The sequence below is a fragment of the Mustela putorius genome, unplaced genomic scaffold, assembly GCF_011764305.1.
Source record: "Mustela putorius furo isolate JIRA1106 unplaced genomic scaffold, ASM1176430v1.1 tig00003863_pilon_pilon_pilon, whole genome shotgun sequence".
NCBI classification, from domain to species: Eukaryota; Metazoa; Chordata; class Mammalia; order Carnivora; family Mustelidae; genus Mustela; species Mustela putorius.
This window is the reverse complement of record NW_025422015.1, coordinates 21,297,303-21,319,511: the sequence shown is the minus strand read 5'-3', so window position 1 is coordinate 21,319,511 and position 22,209 is coordinate 21,297,303. Positions and strand designations below refer to the sequence as shown.

The 22,209-nt window shown below is 40.0% G+C and overlaps 1 protein-coding gene across 1 annotated transcript in view; it reads right to left on the bottom strand.

Moving 5' to 3' along the window:
• The window catches only part of MOXD1 (monooxygenase DBH like 1), a 90,590-nt gene extending 69,508 nt beyond the window's left edge, over window positions 1-21,082 (bottom strand). The window contains exon 1 of the mRNA XM_004740209.3: window positions 20,740-21,082. Within this exon, the coding sequence (XP_004740266.1) occupies window positions 20,740-21,006 (267 nt within the window). The 5' untranslated portion in view covers window positions 21,007-21,082. The remainder of the gene's footprint in view (window positions 1-20,739) is intronic.
• Between the last annotated feature and the right edge of the window lie 1,127 nt (window positions 21,083-22,209).

Sequence of the window (22,209 nt, the reverse complement as noted above, 5' to 3'; positions counted from 1 at the left end):
AATTAAACTCATTGAATTACAAGATATTGAAAAACTGGGGAAATTTTGTTTATATGGATTAGCGATGATTTTTGTACTAAACTTAATCAGTGGTAACTTTGGGGAGGCAGACAAATGCAACAGAGAGGTCGTGGGCTTTGAAATCAAATGGCAAGAACCTGACCCCTGGCTCTACCTTAAATAGCCTCGGGGAATTGTTGAAGTCAAACTCTGTGAGCTTTTGTTCTAACATTAGTGAAAAGGGGGGATAATACATACCTATTTATGGATTTTGAAAGATAAAGAAATGAGGGGAAATTGCCTACAATGGATTACTGCCCATTTAATGCTAATTTCCTTTCCCCTTTTCCAATGCAGTTTGGTTTTTATCCAAAATATTTCCCTAGACCATATACCATTTACTTACCGTATTTTACCATTTGCCTACTATCTTACCACTTGGCCCTTACTAATATATTACTGTATTATAAAACTCATGGTGCTAATTCTCATCACTTCTAGAAGACACCAAGTTGGCCTTAATTGTCCTGGCCTTTCTGTGCATGAGAATATTTTATTTTTAATGAGCCATAAAAGGCTGATTTCAAAAATGCATGCTGAAACATAATTACAATTATTTTTTTCCTAACATTAAAATTGCATTTGAAGAAATGATCACTACGCTTAGATAAATAAATAAATAAATAAAGTACACCAGGAAAAAACCTTAAATGGTAAATGTCACACTCAAATGGATGACATCTGGCATTTTTATTCCTAGTACCTTTTTGAGGTAGCTATCGAGTATGTGTAAATTTGACATCCCGAAATTTTTTTAAACCCATTATCAGTGATGCACAGAGCCTAACTAACCCTTTTTCACCCTCACGGCAACTACAACTCACTGAGCACACCCCACACATAAGGCTCGGTTTAAGCGTGTATTATTACGTGCACACGCATTAAATCATTTCCACCTTCACATCAGGTCTATGAGATAAAACCAGTTTCCTCTTTCACAGACAAAGATACGAAAGCGTAAGAAGGTCAAGCATTTTGCTCAGGATCACGCAGTTGGGACGCTGAAAAGCCAGTATTCAAAGCCAGACTGTCTGACTTAAGTCTGTATCCTTCTCCACTATTACACGCTGTAGTGGCCGCTGCTGGGAAGTCTACAGAAAATATCTACTTTAAGGTTTTTTTGATTGTTTGTTTTTACATGAAACGTTACTTTGCTGCTGCTAAAGTTGGGGGCTGTCAAAATATTTATTCTGAGAACCGGTTGTAACTGTGAAAACAATTCAAATGAAGTATTCCTGTCATATTGTGATCCTCCCACTTTTGATCACACAGATTTTCAATATGTGGGTGAAATACCAATGTCCAGAGACAGAGAGGGATTTGGATAAACGGAGCCTTGATACTGAGTTCACATTTCATGTCACGACTCAAGCAGTCACAGTTTTTGCAAACAAAAAGAACACGAAACAAAATGCAATGAAGAGTAGAATAATTATCCCAGTCTTGCAAATATGTTTCCAAACCCATTAATCCCACAGAATATCCAGCTGGCTCGCCAACTTTCCATTCCTTCTATTCTCACTCACCAATAACAATTCCTTCAGCTATTCAACGTTTTTCTGACGTTTCAGATAACTTAGCTGTGAGAAAATGGGAGAAACTTCACTCAGGTCTCCCTGAAGATCCACTGCATGCACATCTATGCTACATCAACTGCTGAGGGTTCAATATTGTGAAAAGACAGGTGATGGTTAAGTAAAAGATCTAGGCTTCTGGCAACATGTGATTGTCTGAAAGATGCTGGTTATCTTCAAACTTATTGGGGGAAACATGAATGGATTTTATTATAACTGAAATGTGAAGCAGCCCTGTAATTCCATTTTATTTTCTCCACATTCTCCAGTTCTTAAGGCCTATTTTGATACATGTCTTCAGATTTGAGCCTACCATAGCTTAGCTATCAAGATAGTATTATCAGTTACATGTTTTCTTGAGCTAGGCCCTTCCTAATGCTTAGAAATGCACATGTGAATCTCTTATTGTATTCTCAGGAGGCCTCCTGAGACAAATATTAGAACCCTCTCTCTTTAAGATGCCAGTATTTCCCCACTCTCAGCTTATGATCATGCATCTCACTTTAAGAGAATTTCAGTTATGATACATGACAGCTCATATCTTGCCTTCTTTCTATCCCAAATAATATTCACTTTTTGGAATCATTAAAAAAATACTAATCTAAAAGAAAAGCAGGAGAGAGATATATAAAATAAAGTACAGATGAGACAAGAGATGCAAATGAAATGAAAGGGAAATATTACATTAGATTCTATAGGCATTAAAAAGTTAATAATATTATGTACACCTAGACATAAGAAACTTGGATAATTCAGATGTGAAACAGGCAAAGTTTGAAAGACATAAACCAGCAAAATTCATTAAGGAAAAAAGATACTCTGAACAGCCCTACAGTGTACTCAAGGGTAAAAACCTTCCTACAAAGAAAATTCTAAGCCAAGTTTCTTTCACTTGGAACTTTACCAAATATTTAAGGAAGAGGTAATATCAACCCTTCACAAAGTCTTCCAGAAGATAAAGACTACAGAGCACTGCCCAAATCATTGCTTGATGCCTGCCTTACCCTGATATCAAAATCAAAGACATTACAAAAATACGTATTAGCAAATAGAATTTAGTGATTTTTTTTAAAAGGATACTATATCATTATCATGCAGAGTTGGTTCAACATTATAAAATCAATCAATGCAATTCATTACATTTAAGTCTAAAAAAGGAAATCACAGAATCATCTTAATACTTACAGAAAAACCATTTAAAACATTCATTTAAGGTAAAATCTCTCAGCAAACAGAAGGGTACGTTCTTAACCTTATAAAAAGCATCCATTAAAAAATCCTACAGAAAACATCATAGTTAATGATGAAAGTCTAAATTCTTCCCCTAGGTTTGGGGACAAGTAAGTCTTGGGGAAAAGGCAAGGATGTCCACATTTCTCACTTCTGGACAGCCCCACTACTGACTACTTCTGACAGTTTATCTCTACTATTCCCATTCTCTAAGCATAAACATCAAATTCTGTTCCTGACATTATCTCCTGTCTTCATATTTCATTCTTTGGGAATCTCATCTACTCTAGGCATTTCCAATCACTGCCTTCCTTCAGTATCACATATCTAAAAGTCTACTGGATAACTCCACTTGTAAGTCTTAGTATCATTTCAGAGTGCAATATAACCAAAATTGTATCCACCCTTTGTCTCTAAGACTTGTTTTCCTAATTTTCTTTCAGTATCCTGCCATTCTCCCACTATCCAAATTCAAAATGGCAGTCTTCTTTAACTTCTTCCTCTGTTACTCACACTTCCACAATCCTATCAGTTCCTCCTTGGAAAAAATATCCCATCTTTTACTTCTACTCTATTACAACTTCTTCTACCTCACTTCAGAGTATCACCTGTATTATTTATGTCAGAATCACTCTCAGTGTGTCACTGTATTTTATTCAATGGTCTATAGTACAAAGTTCTATAATTTAGATTCAAGTTTTTCTACAGTTCAGCCTAAACTGGTTTTTCAGAGTGTCACCATTAACCCTGCCACATGGTCTCTATTATCTATTTATTATTCCCCTCAAATTCTGCCTTTTGCTCTCTCCTAGCTTTTATTCACACTCTTCTCTATTCCCCCTACTCTCTTTACTCCACTGAGAAATCCTCCCCACTAAATCCACTCACTGAAACTTAACTCCAGTGAAACACTTCCTTCTCTTCAAGACTCATGACTCTAGCTCCTCTATGAAGTTTTCTTTGATCATTCCAACTGGAAGTGATCATTCCCTCTTAGAATCCTTACTCCTCTTTTGCATTCTCATGGAGCCTGCAATATATTCTAGATAAAAATTATCTTCTCAACCATGCAGTAATTGCCTGGAAGTAGAAAGCTAATCTTATCAATCCAGCTATAAATTTGTACCTTTAATATAGTTGTTTGTGCTGTAAATGGAACAAAAAGAGAGAGACGGATTATTTTCTCAATTGTTCTCAATTACATTTACATATGGTTAAAATCGGTGTGGAATGTGTTTAACCAGATGCTAGCAGGAGTTTGAGCTGGCATGATCTGCCACGCAGACACATCTGGCCCTGAAATCTGGGAACGTTGTTGTGACCTTTTAGCCCCTAAATGGACATGAATCTTATGAAACTGACATCAGCATTCAGAGAGAAAAAAAAAAGTTGATGCATGCAATAGCTCTTTGAAATCTTTTTACACTTAAAGGGCATTTCCTACCTATTTTAAAGAAATAAGGCAAAAACAATAACAAAAAAATGCAAAAAAAAAACCACAAAAAACCCCCCAGATCTAAGAGAGAGAAACCATGTTTCAGAATGTTTTCTCCTGTGAATTTATATCCTGAGTTACTTGCATACTGCAGATGCTTATTAAATATGTATAGTTTTAAAGGAGCATCCTGCTTTCCTCTTGCTAATTCTAAATTATTATTATTTTTAAATCATTATTTCAATTAATTATATAAATTATTATATAATTAATAAATTATAAATTATAAATTTTTCCTCTAATGCTAATTCAGGAGCCATCATCCTATATGAACATCTTGGTGGTATGGAAATAGTTTCACTCAGGGGAATAAAATTATTCCCTCCCAACACCTTCTTTCTTCCTTCAACCTGTATTAAGAAAATACATGAATGAACCCAACACAGTCTTAATGGGGTCAATATTTTAAAATAAAGAAAATGGTATATGGCAAACCTTAAAAGTGCAATGAAGTACGCCAGAAAGAGAAAGAGGTTAAAGAAAAAAAAATCTGAGTCCCAAATTCCCTATCATTCAACTGTTCTTGCCAGGAGGAAGAAAAGAAGGAAGGGAGGGAGGAAAGAAGAGATGAAAAGAAAGCAAGTCACCCAAAGAATAGTCAATCTTGAAAATCCTTCATGCAGATTGGTAAATCCAATAAAGTACTGTTCAGTGAGTTTAGCAGTTTCCTGACAGTTTGATAAAGGACTACATGTCACCTGACTGGATAATTACATGGAATCATTATTTTGTACTATTATCTTCTTGGAGGAAAAAAAAAAACACAGAAAACCCCTGCAGAATGAAATTGACATTAAAACATCAACCGGTTAAGAGCCTGAAAACCAATAATATAATCTACAAATGTATAGTCACAAAGCCAGACTGTATAGTACTTATGTTTATGAAATTCCCCGAGATAACTTGGACAATCTGATTTTGACCTTTACAGTTAGAACAGGATGACACATCTTTGCCCCCATTCCAGGTCCCATTTGGCAAATACAATCAGATACATCTCTACTGAGCATCCGTGGTAAAGGCCATTTCTCAGCCATCTTCCTATAGTGCTCAATATTCCAGCACTTTTACAATAAAAATAGGAATACTGATCACAGTGCACTCTCACAGTCAGGGTCAGATGCCGCAGCCATTATAAATATCTAATTGTATGATACATAGTGCATATAGTATAAATTAACGTAAAATACTGATAAATAAAAAAAAATAGGCTCCAATTCAGTGTCATTAAAAATTGATTTTATGAGGACAAGAGGATTGAGGAGTATTCAAAGATTCATGATTCTGTATAGATTTTGTAAAAGTTTAAAAATAAAATTTGAAGATCTTTTAATTATGTCAATGTGCAGAAGTCATTCTTCTTTACATTTATTCAGTTTTAATGTTGTAAAGTGAAATGTGAACTTATGTTACTCTAGCTAAATGGCTTTATGTGAATTTTTTTTTAATTTTCTTTATTTATTTGACAGAGAGAGCACACAAGCAGGGGTAATAACAGAGGGAGAGGGAAAACCTTGCTCCCTGCTGAGTAAGAAGCCTGATGCTGAGGCGCCCCTTTACATGGATTTCAATCATATTTGAACTTAAATATCTACGTTAAGATCAACTTCAAAGGGGGCGCCTGGGTGGCTCAGTGGGTTAAAGCCGCTGCCTTCAGCTCGGGTCATGATCCCAGGGTCTTGGGATCAAGCCCCGCATCAGGCTCTCTGCTCAGCAGGGCACCTGCTTCCTCCTCTCTCTCTGCCTGCCTCTCTGCCTACTTGTGATCCCTGTCTGTCAAATAAATAAATAAAATCTTTAAAAAAAAAAATCAACTTCAAGGTGCCTGGGTGGCTGAGTGCTTTAAGCATCTGCCTTCAGCTCAGGTCATGATCCCAGGGTTCTGGGATCAAGCCCCACATCATGCTCCCTGCTCAGCAGTGAGTCTGCTTCTCCCTCTCCCTCTGCCTCTGTCCCTTGCTTGTACTCTCACTCTCTCTCTCTCTCAAATAAATAAATAAATAACCTTAAAAACAAAAAAAGATTAACTTTAGTAGGAATTGCCATGAAGGTATCATTTTCTGCTTTTTATTGTGGATTATTATTTTAATCAGGTGCTTCATTGTTTTACCTTTTAAAGATAAAATATTACCTGTTATCCTTGAAAATCTGAGTTGATAATTAGATTTCAGCAGTAAAGTTAATCTGCAGTTGTGTCATAAAAATGAAACATGTTCTCACAGGATGTTTTGTCTTTGAACACTAGGCTTTGAAAAAAAAGATGAAATATATCATTGAGATTTCAAAATGCGGAGAGCAAGAGAAAAGTAAGTCAACCCTCACCTCCGTTGGCTTTTATCACCTGGCATGATAAGCATGAGTCCTGACTGTCCTGACTGCCACTTTAAAACTAACATCCAAAAGCTGGCTTTGGAAATCGGCATGATTGCTACGATCTCTTGTTAAAAAACATGATTACACAGATGTTCAATTGGTTCTTTCTCATTGTCAGTCTTTTTTCTCTCTCTTGAATAAAATCTCTGCAACAGAAAAGAGCTTTGACTGATACTGTGGTAAGCAGGATGAAGTAAAAACTCTTCTGGGTGTAATAAAAGATATGAATAAACCCGGTTCAGCCTGGAAAACTGAATGTAAGCACAGCTGCAGGGGAACCTTGAGAAAAATGTTACCATCTGCCATCACTTTCTTCAACAGGTGCTTGTCGTTTTTCCTTCTTTTCCTGAATCTCAAAAGCCTTGTGACTTCAAACATTTGTTTGTGATATCAATTTCTATAAGTATTACAGTGGTTTAATAATATTGGTAGTGTAATAATAAATATTTTTGTGTTAAAGAGAATCTTTGATCCCCAAAATTCATAAGCTGTATAAACAAACTATATAAACATAACCTTCAAATTTCAGGGTAAGCTGGTTTTAATAAGATATTTCTTCACTAATCTTAGAAATCAGGGCAGAATGTCAAAACACAAGGAGCTTGCCTTCTAGAAACCACTTCAGATAAAACTGAAACTCTTTAGGTCTAATAAGGGATCTGTTAAATAGCTACTGGAATACCAAAATAGGAACCCTGTTGGCTTGTGTTCCAATAAGGGGCCCACCTGAGCAATCTGTTTGTTCTTTAAGTGCCACCTTCTGAAAATACACATCCTGCATTTTCCCCTACAGCCAATCATCTCAGTTCAGTTTTCACATACAGTAATTTAATACTTTGCTATAATTATAGAATTATCAGAGATAGAATATAAAATTAACATTTTTATTCTTTAGGTTAACAATAAATACCAATGGGGGAATCAAGCAATTTCAGGTTTTATCATAGAAATAAGATATTATTTTACCTTCATCTTAATCCCCCATCTTAGTTTTTTAACATTTTAGAGGACTTCTCTTAACTACCCATGACCACTATACACAAGAAGTAAATTTTGAGAAGAAAACTGGCTCCTTCCTTCCTCCTTCTCTCCCTCCCTTCTTTCTTTCCTTCCTTCTTCCCTTCCTTCTCCTTTCTTCCAACACAAATTTCATTGAGCAACTAGTATTCCTCAGCCCCTATTGTAGGGCTAAAAGCACATAACTATACAGGATAGCATGCAAAGTCCATACTCTGATCAAACTTATAGTTTAGTTGTGGGGAGGGGGAAGCTGACAATTTAAAGATTATTTTTAATAATAATATAACCAAAATGTTTAGACATCAGCCACAGCTACTTCTTTCAAGATATGTCTCCAAAGGCAAAGGAAACAAAAGCAAAAATGAACTTTTGGGACTTCATCAAGATCAAAAGCTTCTGCACAGCAAAGGAAACAGTCAACAAAACAAAGAGGCAACTCACGGAATGGGAGAAGATATTTGCAAATGACAGTACAGAAAAAGGGCTGATATCCAAGATCTATAAAGAACTCCTCAAACTCAACACACACAAAACAGATAATCATGTCAAGAAATGGGCAGAAGACATAAACAGACACTTTTCCAAAGAAGACATACAAATGGCTAACAGACACATGAGAAAATGTTCATCATCGTTAGCCATCAGGGAGATTCAAATTAAAACCACATTGAGATATCACCTTATACCAGTTAGAATGGTCAAAATTAACAAGACAGTAAACAACATGTGTTGGAGAGGATTTGGAGAAAGTGGAACCCTCTTACACTGTTGGTGGGAATACAAGTTGGTGCAGCCACTTTGGAAAACAGTGTGGAGATTCCTTAAGAAATTAAAAATAGAGTTTCCCTATGACCCTGCAGTTGCACTACAGGGTATTTACCCCAAAGATATAGATGTAGTGAAAAGAAGGGCCATCTGTACCCCAATGTTTATAGCAGCAATGGCCACAGTCACCAAAATGTAGAAAGAACCAAGATGCCCTTCAATGGACAAATGGGTAAAGTAGATGTGGTCCATATAAACTATGGAGTATTATGCCTCCATCAGAAAGGATGAATATCCAACTTTTGTATCAACTTGGATGGAACTGGAAGAGATTATGCTGATTGAAATAAGTCAAGCAGAGAGTCAATTATCATACGGTTTCGCTTATTTGTGGAGCATATGGAATAACACAGAGGACATGGGGAGATGGAGAGGAGAAGTGAGTTGGGGGAAATTGGAGGGGAGATGAACCATGAGAGACTGTGGACTCTGAAAAACAATCTGAGGGTTTTGGAGGGGCGGGGGGTGAGAGGTTGGATGAGCCTGGTGGTGGGTATTATGGAGGGCATGCATTGCATGGAGCACTGGGTGTGGTGCATAAACAATGAATTCTGGAACACTGAAAAGAAATTTAAAAAATAAATAAAAATTTAAAAATATATATATATAATCAAAATGTTTAGATAATGAATACTTAAAAAAGAACAAAACAGATTATAGAGAGTGACTGGAAAGCCTTCAGGCTGAGTGACTAGAAAAGTCACTACTGAGAAAATGATACTTACTCTGAGAAATAAACTACAATTATGAGCCAAACAAAAGAGGTTATGGAGGAAGCAGATTCCGGGAAGAGAGGGCAGCAATAAGAAAAGACCTGAACAGGGGTGGGCATCCGGTTTGAGGAAGCAAATAAAAGCCAGGTGGCTGAACTATATGGCGCCCAAGAGAGATGAACAGAGATCAATGGAGGTCCCAGAACTTATGATTCCTTATAGGTTGTGTAGGGAGTTCAAATTTAATATGAAGCTTATATAAAAGTCATTTGAGCTTTAAGCAGCAAGTGACATATTCTGATTGACACAAAAAAAGTGTGTGTGTGTGTGTGTGTTACTGTGGTTACCATGTAGAGGATGACAAGAAGGAATAAGAGTGGTGGTCAGAAGACAGGAGTCATGAGGCACTTGGGTGGCTCAGTCAGTTAAGCGACCAACCCTTGGTTTCAGCTCAGGTCATGGATCTCAGGGTCATGAGACTGAGCCCCAGGTCAAGCTCAGGGGAATCTGTTTTAAGAAGTTCTTCTTCTGCCCCTGCCTCCAGTAGTGCACACGTGTGTGCACGCTCTCTCTCTCTCCTCCCAAATAAATAAATAAATCTTAAAGGGAAAAAAACAAAAGAGAGATAGGCTGTCATTCAGTGTCCGGGTGGTCTGTGAATGATTGGTCATAGTAAAACTGAAGGGAAGGAGGCAGGTTTTTTACTTAGCTTAGAGGAAAAGTCAACAGAACCTGAAGATGTATTTCATATGTGGGGTGAAGGAAAGAGAAGGTGAAACAAAGACTCCTAAGCTTTGACTGGAGCTACCAGGAGGTGCCATTTACTAAGACTGGGAAGGCTGAGAAAGAAAGATGTTGAGGGTAACGAGGTTAAACTTGAGGTGCCTACCTAGACATCATTCTGGGTGGGAAGGTCAGGAGACAGAGAATATGCAGACTGGGAGGAGATAAATCAAAATAAGGTCACCATCAAGTTTCAGAAACTCACCAACTTCACAATCATCTTCCCTCTTGAAGCCCTCCAAATTCTTCTGAGTATATACAAGTCAGAAAGCATTTTTTTAAATTCAGATTTTAAATTTCAGATTTCAATTACACATTCATGACACATAATTCAAATATACTGAAATATACACAGTAGGAAGATGAAATGCTCCCATACCCACTGTAATGGGACAGTACACACAGAGACAGGACAACTTCTGAGACAGAGTGAAAAACAACATAGACAGTTTCCAATATAGTTACTAATATCTTCTTTTCTATTGAGTTCTTGAATAATCTAAAAGCATGAATGTGTTATTTTTAATATCACACTAAAGCTGGAAGACAGCCTGAAAGTCACCTGATCTCAGCTCCTACCAAAGGAGGAATTCTCTCCAAAAAAAAATTTTTTTGAAGACTGATTTATTTCTTTGAGAGAGAGAACATAAATGTGGGAGGGGCAGAGGAAGAGGGAGAGAGAATCTCTTGCAGATTCCCCGCTGCACCTGGAGCTCAATGCAGGGCTCCGTCTCATGATCCTGAGGTCATGACCTGAGCCAAAACCAAGAGTCAGACGCTCAACCAACTGTGCCACCCAGATGCTCCTCTCTCAGAAATATTTTTAAAGAGATGATTATACAGTATTTAATACCTCTATTGAAAAGCTCATGAATTTACAACTTCACAAAGCAACTCATTCAATTTCAAGACCTCTCATTGTCAGAAATGTATGTTATACTGAACTAAATAAAATCTTCTACTCTTTAATGTATTAATTGGGTCTTTTCTCTTCCTTCTGGAGCCTAACAGAGAGCATCGAATCCATATTTTTTGAGGAATATTGTCCACTACTCAAAACAAACAAACAAACAAACAAAAACAAAAAAATGATCACATCTTTTTAATCACTTTCTCCAGGCAAAACATTGACAGTTCTTTCCCATTACCCAGGGAATCCCAGCTTCCAGAGATTTCAATCATGTTTATAATCCTCTTTTAGATCTCTTAAAAATGTTATTCTAAAAGTTACCTTCTGATGTGATTAGCCTAGTACAGAGTACTCTGACAATATTACCTCCCTTCATGTAAACAGTAGAGTTTATAGGCTAATATTGCATCTATGTGTTTAGCCAGCACATATTCTGAGTTTAAAATGACCTAATATTTAGAACTTTTCCATATGAATTCTAATTAAGTTCAATTTTACACATTTTATATATACACAATTAATTTTTTAACCAGGTGTTTAACTCTATGTGTATTGTCAGTGAATTTTTAACTTTTAGTTTCTTTTCATTCTTTTACTACATTACCATCTTTGAGTCCTCATCTTGTAGTCCAATGTAACCAGTCTGTTAGCAACGTATTTTCGATATGAATGTTTAAATATCCATGATTATGCCTAATTCAATTTTTTTGTCCATCTCATGCAAGAAATGAGAAACTCTGCCAATTGCCTTATTATCATTCCGATGTGCCATGTACTTAATACTCCAACCACAAGTCCAGCAAACTAAATGCAAAAGAAAATGCAGTCTTGTTAATGTAACCTGTGTTTACTGAAACTATGCTGGTCTCCGGTCATTAATGACAGCAAAGTATTCACAAACCAATTGCTTATAGTTTTTCCTCTAATTTTCTTAAACACTGCTATCAATATCCCCCATCTCTATATTGAGCACATAAACCTTTTCCCCACGTTGAAAAGCTGCCACATTTGTCTCCATGTCATCTCCCGCTAATTCTGACATTTCACTAATTGCTTGACCAATTATAATAGTATCTTGTATTTAAGTACTTTCAATGTGCCACATAGTTTGCTTTCTTAAGCAAAATTAAATTCCATTTAATTCTCATCAAAACCCCATGCTTTAGATATCAGGAGTCCCTTCTTCATAAAGGAAACTCACTTAGAGAGGCTAAGGAGTTTGCAGGGACCCAACATCCAATAAGCAGCAAGCAGTGCCGGATTTACACCAAGAATTCCTGCTTTTAAGTGTTCCTCAGTTACTCTACAAGCACTTCTTGAGGACCTATCATGCACATGGAATTGCTGTCCCTGGTACCTCGGGAAGATGTGGCAACGTGGACAGTCACCAACTTGTAAATGTTCCATCCATACCCTAATAAAATACTAATTATCTACCACTTCACTACCATTCCTCCTCTCCCTTCTGCAGTGGTAACTTCAGGGCATTTCACTGCTTACTAGTAACCTCGGAGAACAGAGGAAGGAAGAGAGAGGATGTCTATTTACGTAACTGGAAAGACACTTGAGAATTTTTCCAAATACACAGGGAGTCCCTTTTGTTACTGTTAATTCTAATAAAAGATTTTAAAGTAGAACATTTTTCTTGGCTTAAATGCGGGCTGAGAATTATCTGAAACTTTTGTTTATTAATGTTCCTTTGATGCCTTGTAACCATATATAACTTGTGAATTTTAGACTCTGTGTGGGCAGATATTCCTGTTGCCTAGAAATACAACAGCTAGGACCAACTGACAAAAGGTGTACAGAAATGATAGAAAGCTAGGAGAGGAGAGATATGTTGAAATACACCACTACCCACATTCCTTCCATTGCTACTCTAGTTTCAGCATGTAAATCTGAAAGAAAGTACTTGGGAATTATCAATAACATGTCAAACTCATCTTAGAAGCATTTCCATTTTAGGGGAATCCAGTTTGTTCTTCTATTTTATAAAACATTTTCCCGTATCCAGACATACTGCCGGCCTTGCTTCAACATCAGACTTCAAATACACTCTGAATGGTTTTGTATGGAAGTCTCCTTTGCATCCCCATGCCAGATGCCTGGAATCTTCCAGGCTTTCTGTAGGTTGTCCATAAAGGAGTTGACTACCTGATTCCTATCAAAGAGCCTGAACACATTAGGTCAGTAGTTCCTGAGCATGTCCGCTGATCAGAATCACCTGGGAAACTAAAATTTATTAATGCCTATGTCCACCCCCTGAGACTGTATGAAATTTAACTGGTTTGGGGGAGGGAGGGCAGTTACCCGGACTTTGGAGTTTTTTAAAGACCCTCCCCCCCAAGTGATGTTAATGTGCAGAGAACTTCTGGCATAGGAAGTATCTTCTCAGTTCTCAGTTCTCTTAGCCGCGCTGTTCATCACTAGACTGTCATCCGCCACAGCATGAATCCATCTTGGCTCTGCCCAAAGGGATCTGGATGTCCAAAGTGCCAGGAGGCCTAGCTTCTACCTGGTTTCATCTACCATGAGTTCCCTTGTATGAGCAAATTTCAGGGCATGCACTTTGCCCAGGAGAAAAGGGTAGCAATTTAGTTTTACCTAACAAACTGAGATTTCCGAGTTTTCGTTTAACAATTGCCTGAAAGATGGAACTCTTCTGCAGGCACATGTGTTTTGCTGATCTAGCTTCTCCAAGTTCTTTAATTCTCTAATATTGTTGCAGATGAGAAAGAGCAGAGTATAAGAGAAAAACATTGACACCTAGAATTAAAAAAGAAACTTCTATAAAATCACCAAGTCTCTAGATCAAAGCGTGAAAGACTCTAGTGGAGCTTACTAAACATCTGTGTAGAAATACCACAGAAACAGAAAAGAGAGCTCATGTGGTTCAGACACATTTGTTAAAACATTAATTATATTTCTTCCAGGTAAGCAGTTTCCTATATTCAAGGTCTACTAACTTCTTTGATGCACATGCCAGATAACCTTCTTCACAGTATATAATGTTTTGAGTTGTAAACACTGTGATTAATCTCCAAAGACAACCTTTAAGACTTGGGACATTTGTTTTTCTCTGGGTCTTGATCATAAGCACCCTAATCTGAAATAGCCACATGGTTTCCCCTTATCACATCATGCTATTTTAATTCTCAGCACTTCCTGGTATTTTTCTTGTTTATGTATTTATTTGTTTATCCCCCACCAAAATCTGAGCTCCATGATACCACTGGCTTCATCTCACTCAATGCTGTGTCCCTAGGATTTGGAACTTGAACATAAAAGTTCAATCAATATTGGTTAAATGACTGACTGACCATTCCGACATTCACTGCCCATAGGTAAGTGTTTTATTCAGTCATGTGAGAGTCACAAATTATTGTCCTGCTTTGTAACCTGTAGCCTCAAGTTTGGACATCCACAAAATGGGAGGAATAAGACGTTGACCTCAGAGGACTATTGTGAGCATTATATGAGAGTACATACTTTAAGGACTTATCATAGTGTATGGCATTTTCTAAGAACTCAGTGAATGAAAAATCATACCATAGAAATGTATGTCTATGACATTTACGGGGGAACAGAAGTAGTAAGAGAAATACTATGATTTTATTTTACTGATCACTTTTAAAACCTATTTATTATACATGTTCTTTCACTATTAAGAAAGAAAATTGGAATGTTTTTATGTAAACTACTGCTTACTTGCAGAAGAAGAAAGAATAAAAAAACCAGGACTCAGAGGAAATGAATCCAGGCTGCTGATCTGTATGGCCACCATACCACTGAATAGGTGTAGAAGACTCAGGTTCTCACATGTAAAATTGGAGGTGTGGGGAAACTTAGGAGCCCTGAGGGGAATCAACTGAACTCTGAGCTCTTTTTTTTTTTTTTAAGTTTGTTTATTTTTTAGCAATCTCTATACCCAATGTGGGGCTCAAACACCTGACCCTGAGATCAAGAGTCTGCAGACTGAGCCAGCCCGGGCATCCCTGAACCCTGAGTTCCTAAGAGCAGTAAGTAAATACACAGAGCAGCAACACTAACCTGTAAAAGCAGTAACTGTTTAAAGTCTTCTCATAATTTTTGGTTACACGAGATGAAGAGGAAAGGCCTCGATAGCAAATTAAATGTGGTCTATACATTATTTGTATAGCACTAGATATATAATTTCAACTTTACAGTTAACAAAAAGTATGCATTTGAAGTTATTTTTGAGGAATTCTCTGCTATGCACTATATGCTATCCTTATGAGCAGGGTTTTTTGGATGTTTGTTTGTTTGTTTGTTTGGGGGGTCTACTCTAGATTGTAACAAGTTTAAAAGACATAGATTGGGAAGAAGTTTCCTGGGGAACCAGCTGGCTATTTAAAAGTTCTGTACTGGTTGTTTTTTAAAAAGTTATGGTAAACAGCATCATAAGGCATCCATACTCAAAGTTTTGTCTTTTTCTTTCATATGGATCAAACATTTTTCAGAAACATGTTGATGTATAATGAATTCATTCCTTTTGCCAGCAACTTTATTGCAATAGGGCTCTATTACAAAAAAGTGAATCAGTAAGCCACCATTCATTTTCTTTGAAGTGGACTCTGCCTTCCCTTACAAGAACCCAGAAATATGCCATTGGTAGTTTGAAGCTCTGAACTTGTTGGGCAGTTCAGGTGCATTATTCCCGTGGCTCTTAGGTCTGCCCTGTTTCCTCAGGCTGGCATTATGAAATCATCTGCTCTGCCAGGGAGAACCACACAGCTGTAGAGTATCGTGTGTGGAGCATTACACGGGCTCATGTGTCCTTATTACTAATGCACAAAGCACGACGCTTGGAGAGGTCCCTTCGTCATCTGGAAATCGGGGTGGGGGAGCATAATCTGAAGACTTATAAATATCTCTTAACAAAGCCCCAGCTGAGCTGTGTCAGGGTTGTACGCTCTCTTCATCTTTCCCTTACAGCTTTTCAATTTGCTTTCCAAACATTTCTTTGTTGCCGTTGGCTGGGACGCGCTTAAAAGCAGCACATCGTTAACCACAAAGAATGCTCACTGTTTTCTGTGATTTCAAATCACAGCACAATTTCCGAGCACTTCCTCAGCGAACCAGCCCCGCAGCAATTACCCTGCTGCTGAAGACTTGCTTCTCCTCCACAGAAATGTTTCATAGAGGCAGCCCGGGAGCAAGGCTGTAACAAATGATGACATATGTTTCAGCCTCCATTCACTGGCGATTTCTACCCCCAAAGGAAGAGTGAATCAATTTTTGTGCAAATTCAACGGGCACATCCGACAATGCTGCCCTCTTCTCTAACTCACACAAACTAGGCATTCATCAACCCGGATTACTTTCCTCAAATGGGGACTCACAGTTGCTAAGTGGCTGGGGTGGGGGTGGGATTGCACTGTGTCAAAAAGGGGCAAAGTACAAGGAAAGGACAGGAATCCATCAGGGAAGTGAGAGTTAATTCATTGAGACAAAATAGTGAGGTTTTCAAAAGCCAAGGCGAGAGGAAAGGCTGCTTCCCACCCCCACCCCAGGCAGTCCTGTGAAAGCCAGTGCAGAAATGACCACAGCAGCATCCCAAGGGTCACAATACCCCAAGTGTGAGACCCTCCACAACAGGGTATCTCTGATAGATGATGCTGAGACCTTCACTTCCCAACCATGTTTCTCTTTTCTTTCCCCTTTGATCAGACCTGGTTATATACCCATTTGGGTCAGTGGGTTAAAAACTGGGCAGGGGCAAATTTCCATAAAGCCTCATCTCTGGGTAGAGTTTTAAGGGTGGCCAGGCCTATAGCCTTGAGGCAAGGAAATAGAACTTGATTTTTCACCTACAACCTACTAGCAAATGTCACACTGCCCTCTGGAGGTATTCTCACTGGCTCTGACTCTGAATTAGGGATCGGCAACCACTGAAAAACATGGGAGTTGTAGACTTCTGTAGTCTTTATTGGCAGGGAGTGTGGAATAGTGTGGGATAACTGTTCACTAAATCCGTCTGAGTGGTGTGAGTAAAAGGAAAGAAGGTGAATAAGTAAATATTGTCTCCCAATCTCAGTAGTGTCAAGAGAGAATAGATGCATGTAGACAGGTGCTCAAAGGTGGTGGTGGGAAGGAGACTGTGACAAGTCAGTGGGGATGGGTGTGGAAGCAAGTATTTTGCAAAGACAGTCACACTCATATTTTATTCCCCTGAAACCTCCTTATGACATGTTCCTGAGGTGCCACCTCATGTTCCCTCTTGAATACAGTGAGATACGACTACAACGAAGATGAATCAAAGGTTAAGTTATAAAAGGCTGCTATCTAGTTTCTACCTGGGCCTCTCAGGGTATTCACCATGGGGACAGGGCCACTGAGCTGTGGGGAAGCTGAGTGGTCACACTCCCACCACAGGACCAGCTAAGTTTCCCAGCCAAGAGACAACAGCAGCCGCCAGTCAGGCAAGTGACTGAGGGAGACTTCCGATGATTCCAATCACTCACCTTGGAGTTGACATCAAGTAGCCTCTCCTTGAATTGCAGAGCTGAGAGCCAACTAAGTGTCACTGTATTAAGCAAACATTTTTTGGGGTGTTGTGTTATACAATAGATTTAAAAAAAAAATGGACAAGGCCCCCTCTGGCAGTGGACATTTCTTGCCACAGAATAAGCCATGCCTGAAGAGAAATGGGACCTGCCCCTCTGCCTTTCATGGCTTTTCATAATTTGGGTCGATTCGTTACTAACCTTGGCATTTTCCCTCTTGGCCCCACACTAAGTTATCCATGGGCTCTTACCTCCACGAAAATTTTGTGTATGTATGTGCTCTACATGGTGCTTTGTACAAACTTGGATTGTGGCCAGTATTTCATAATCGGATTTTATTTACACACATCTAAATTTCCATCTTCTCTCAAAAAAACCAAAAGCAAAAACAAAAGATCTGCCAATACCTGATTTGCATTCCCACAAAACAGTAACTCAGTCACAAAAACTCTTTTGCCCTCAATCCTCTCTACTGTCTGTTGCATTGCATCGAGCCCATCACTCTTTTATACTTGCTGTCTAACCTCTATAAGCATTTGGGTTTCTGGCATCTATTTTAACCAACAATTCTTTACCAGTTGGCTAGAATTTATTCTTACACAGTTATCTAGGAGTTAATATCCAACTGAAAAGAAAGTTTAAGATAACTAGAAAATAGAAGTCAGAATCATGAGAGAAAAAAATATCTGAAGGTCAAGTTTTTAAAAATTAAATAAGAAAAGAGGATATAAAATATATAGAAAAAAAGAAAGCTGCAAGGGGAGGTGACCCAGATGTCAATGTAGGGTATTATCAGTGGCCTGATGCCATCTCCAACCATTAGCTGCTGCACATGCTTGGATGCCCCAGAAGCTAATGCTTTGTCTTGCAAAGTTTGTTCTCACTGGGAGTAAAATTACATGAAATCTGAAGTCCACTAATTGAATTACATATACTGTTTAAGGACCATGTTTACCTTTTTGGTGTAGTTGCTCCTTAACATACCACTGTATGAAGACTCTCAAATTAATAGTTTCTAGAAGAAAGATTCAATTTCAAGTTTTAGAAAATCACCTAGCCTGGATGACCCAGAAGGAACTGGTATATTTTTTTATTTTTAGTGTTTGGTGTCTTTCATTTTATTAAAGAGGTTTTTGATCAGTTTTCTTTTCCATATAACTGATGAGTTATTTCCATATAAAATAACTGAGTGTATTTTATACATCCTAGAATGAGTAGGATGGAGGAAAGGGAACAGTAAGCTTGTCAGTCCACTAAGAGAACAATTATCATACATAGATGAAAATAACGATTTTATTTCCTTGGGAATAAAAATGGAGGGGAAAATCTTATTTCATTCTCATGAAATATATTAGGAAAGCGACCATTTCTAAGGTTTATCTCATAGTGATAGGTATTCACTGATTATTTTGAGAAAATTCATATGGCTCCAAGTTAATCCAAAGAGCATTTAGTTAATTTTTATACAGTCTTTATGAAGAACCACCAGCAGTGTGAAAACACTCTGTGGTTAACAAAGTCTGTTGTTGCGGTGGGCCAATTACGGCATGTTGAAACAAGACTCTACTTTTGGTCTTTCATTAGATATCAAATTGGATGGATTTTCTAGAAATGCTGCTCTTTTTTGTAGGGGGGACAATATCAAGTTATCTTTTAAAGTATACCCTGTTTTATGATATTACTACAGATTTTCCAAGTCCTTCTCAACAAAACGTGCAAAGATAGTTAAAGAACATACTTTTCCCACCCTGAACAAACAAACAAAGGACTTGGCTCAATTAGGTATTTAAAGAAGATATTTTCTTCTTCATTATCAGAAGAGAGTTAGTTATTCAGCTAGTGAGGCCTGTTGTCCTGCGATCAAATTCTTGGTTTACAAATTTGATGTCTGAAATGCTGCTGGAGGAAATTTATACATCAATGACTTCAACAAAGCATAGTCCTCCTAAAAGTTCATTTATTGGGGGTGTAGTAAATTTATTTTGGGAGAAAGGATTAATTTATATATTTTAAAAAAAAACAGACAACAGGTTTTGAAGTTTTTATTACAGTCATTTTCTTTATTTCTAGCCAGATTTACTAGCTCAGTGCCAGAATTAGGGTTAAAATCTGATGGCATCTCAGTCAGAAAGTTGTGGAAATCAAACTTAGAAGTCGGAAATAAAATTACTGAGAAAGGCGCTTTGGTATCCAACCAGTGCACTGATTTTAATATCATCAAAACCTTAACCCAAAGCCAGAACGGTAAGGAGTTTTCATTTTGAAGAAAAGACTTTTTAGCAAAGGGCAGTATTTCGGGATGAACATTTATAAGTAACAGAGTATATTCACCATATTATGTAACCATGGAAAAGCGCCCAAAAGTTGTGAAGATCAAATTAACAAAGATGTCCAGAAAACCTAACCACCTAATCATTCTGGTTTTCTCACCATCCTCCCCCACTCCCCCATTCATAAAGATATCTATGAACAGGCAACGTGCCTACTCCGACTCTTTCATAGCAAATCGGCAGCTGTCAAATTAACTTGGTTGGCCATTAAAAGAAGTGAAAAGTTTCCCCACTTCATAGAGGATTTTGCCTGGGGAACTGTAAGTTTTGCAGGTCTCTGAATGGGCATCCTAACGGGCTCCCAGAATAGCAAAGTTCCTAAACGGTTCTTGGGGACCTTTCGTTCATCTCTCAGATGAGGCAGGGAACCTCAGCTCCACGCCTGGGGACTCCAGAATGGCTGGGATTTGGTAAATTCTGGGATCCTGGTTCTAGACAGCAAGATAGCAAAGTGCTAAAGCCCCCAGTTCCCTCCAACCCTAATAGCCCTCTCCTTAGGTCCCCAAAGGTCGTTCTCCCTTTCCAGGACGGATGGACCGGGATGCGTGGCAGGTGTGTATGCGGGGGATCTAGTCAGTGCGGCGCTGGAGAAAGGAAAGTGTTCCGAGACGGAAAGCTGCCCGGGGTCACCCGTGCTCAGCTTCCCCGGGGGCAAACTCGGGGCCGGGCGGCGGAGGCGGGGAGTCCAGCCGCGGGCGCCTTTGGCTCCGAGGGCGCGGGAGCCGACCTCCAAGAGGAGCGCGTGCGGGGTTCGGGCTGTAGGGCTACGGGAGGCTTCCAGCCTCCGCCGCGGAGGGCGCCGGGCGGCCCCGGGGGCGCCTGCACTCGCGCCTGCCCCGAGGGCGGGAGGAGACGGGACGCGGCTCGGCGGGGCGGGCTCCCGGAGCGGACGCGCTTACCTGCAGGTAGGGCCGCCCGTGGGCCACGCCGCCCACGACGATGTCCGCCCCGGCCATGGCCCCGGTGGGCGAGAAGCCGAAGCCCACGTAGCCGGCGGTGCGCACCTCGAGGCGGAAGGCGAGCCGGCCGCCCCGGGGGCCCCAGCTCAGCCAGTACTTGCCCTCGGAGTCGAGAAGGGTGCGGTGCGGGAGGGCCCGGCCCAATCCCCCCGCCGCCGCTGCGCCGGGGAGCAGCCCCCAAAGCAGGAGCAGCGGCCAGCCGCACATCCTCAGGCGCCTCCTGCCCGCCGGCACCTGGGTCGCGCCGACTGGCGGAGCGAAGAGGCGGCTGGAGGGGCGGTGGCGGCGCGCGGGAGGCCTGGGCCCGCCCCCTCGGCCCGCCGCGCGCCCGCCTGCGGGGAGGGCACCCCCCCCGCCCCCGCCCCCCCCCACTCCCGCTCCCCTGCCCGCCGCGGGCGACCCTGGGCCCGTCGGGCTTCCCGCCCAGCCACCTGCGGCCCGGCGACCCGGTCTCGGTCCCCGAGGTCTGGGCTCCGTGGGGAGGCAAGAGGGGGCGTCCCCGCTGGAAGAGGCAGAAGCCGAGAAAAGGGGCTGGGGCCGAGGAGAAAGGAGTGAGCACGCTAGTCCTGGGAGAACGTGGGCGCTGGTTGGGGCGCGGGACGGGGCGCTGGCCCGGGAGTGAATCCCTGGGGGAAGGAGGAATTGGGGAGAGAAGACAAGTTTAGCCTAGCCGAGAAGGGGAGGAGTTGAGTGATCAAAAGGGATAAATCCTGGGTTTGGGAGGAGGGACAGTGAGAGAAAGTCCCGGTCAGGGCTCCCTAGCCCACGGAGGGACACCATCATCTCCTCCGGGTCATTTCTCCCACCCTTACTCTTTGTGGGAGTCCCGAGGCTGGCAAAGTCTTGCTCGTGATGACAGAAAGTCAGCGCCCTGGTGCTTTCCTTCCTGCTGGGTTTGGTTTAGTTTGGTTTTGAGGGAACAAATATGGCCAAACTCCTTCACCATTGTAGGTCAGGATTAAAGCATGCTTTGGAAATTAGATTATAATTTGAAATCCTCTTTTCCCGCTATGTCAAGTTCTGACCACAGTCACGTTTAGCAAAAAGTGTTTTAGCAAGAAGTGTGTGTGTGTGTGTGTGTGTGTGTGTGTGTGTTTTACCACATCACTCCTGTTTTCAGTACTCTCATTATTCATTGTGGCGACTGTAAATACCTTCTCTATTTATGTGCTCATGTATTTGTATTCTGCCATGTTTCTAAAAAGTTCTAGAGCGGCTTACAAACATACAAACAATGCGAAATAGAAAAATAAGAGAGGATATCAGTTTCAAAGATAAGAGGTTAGGAATAATACTACAAATATGTACCACTTACTTTGAATTTGGAAGCTCTGTACAAGCCACGTATACACCCTGTTTTCTCTAAGTCTTAGTTCAGCCTGCTTTTTCTTTCTCCTATTTTCTCTTTCC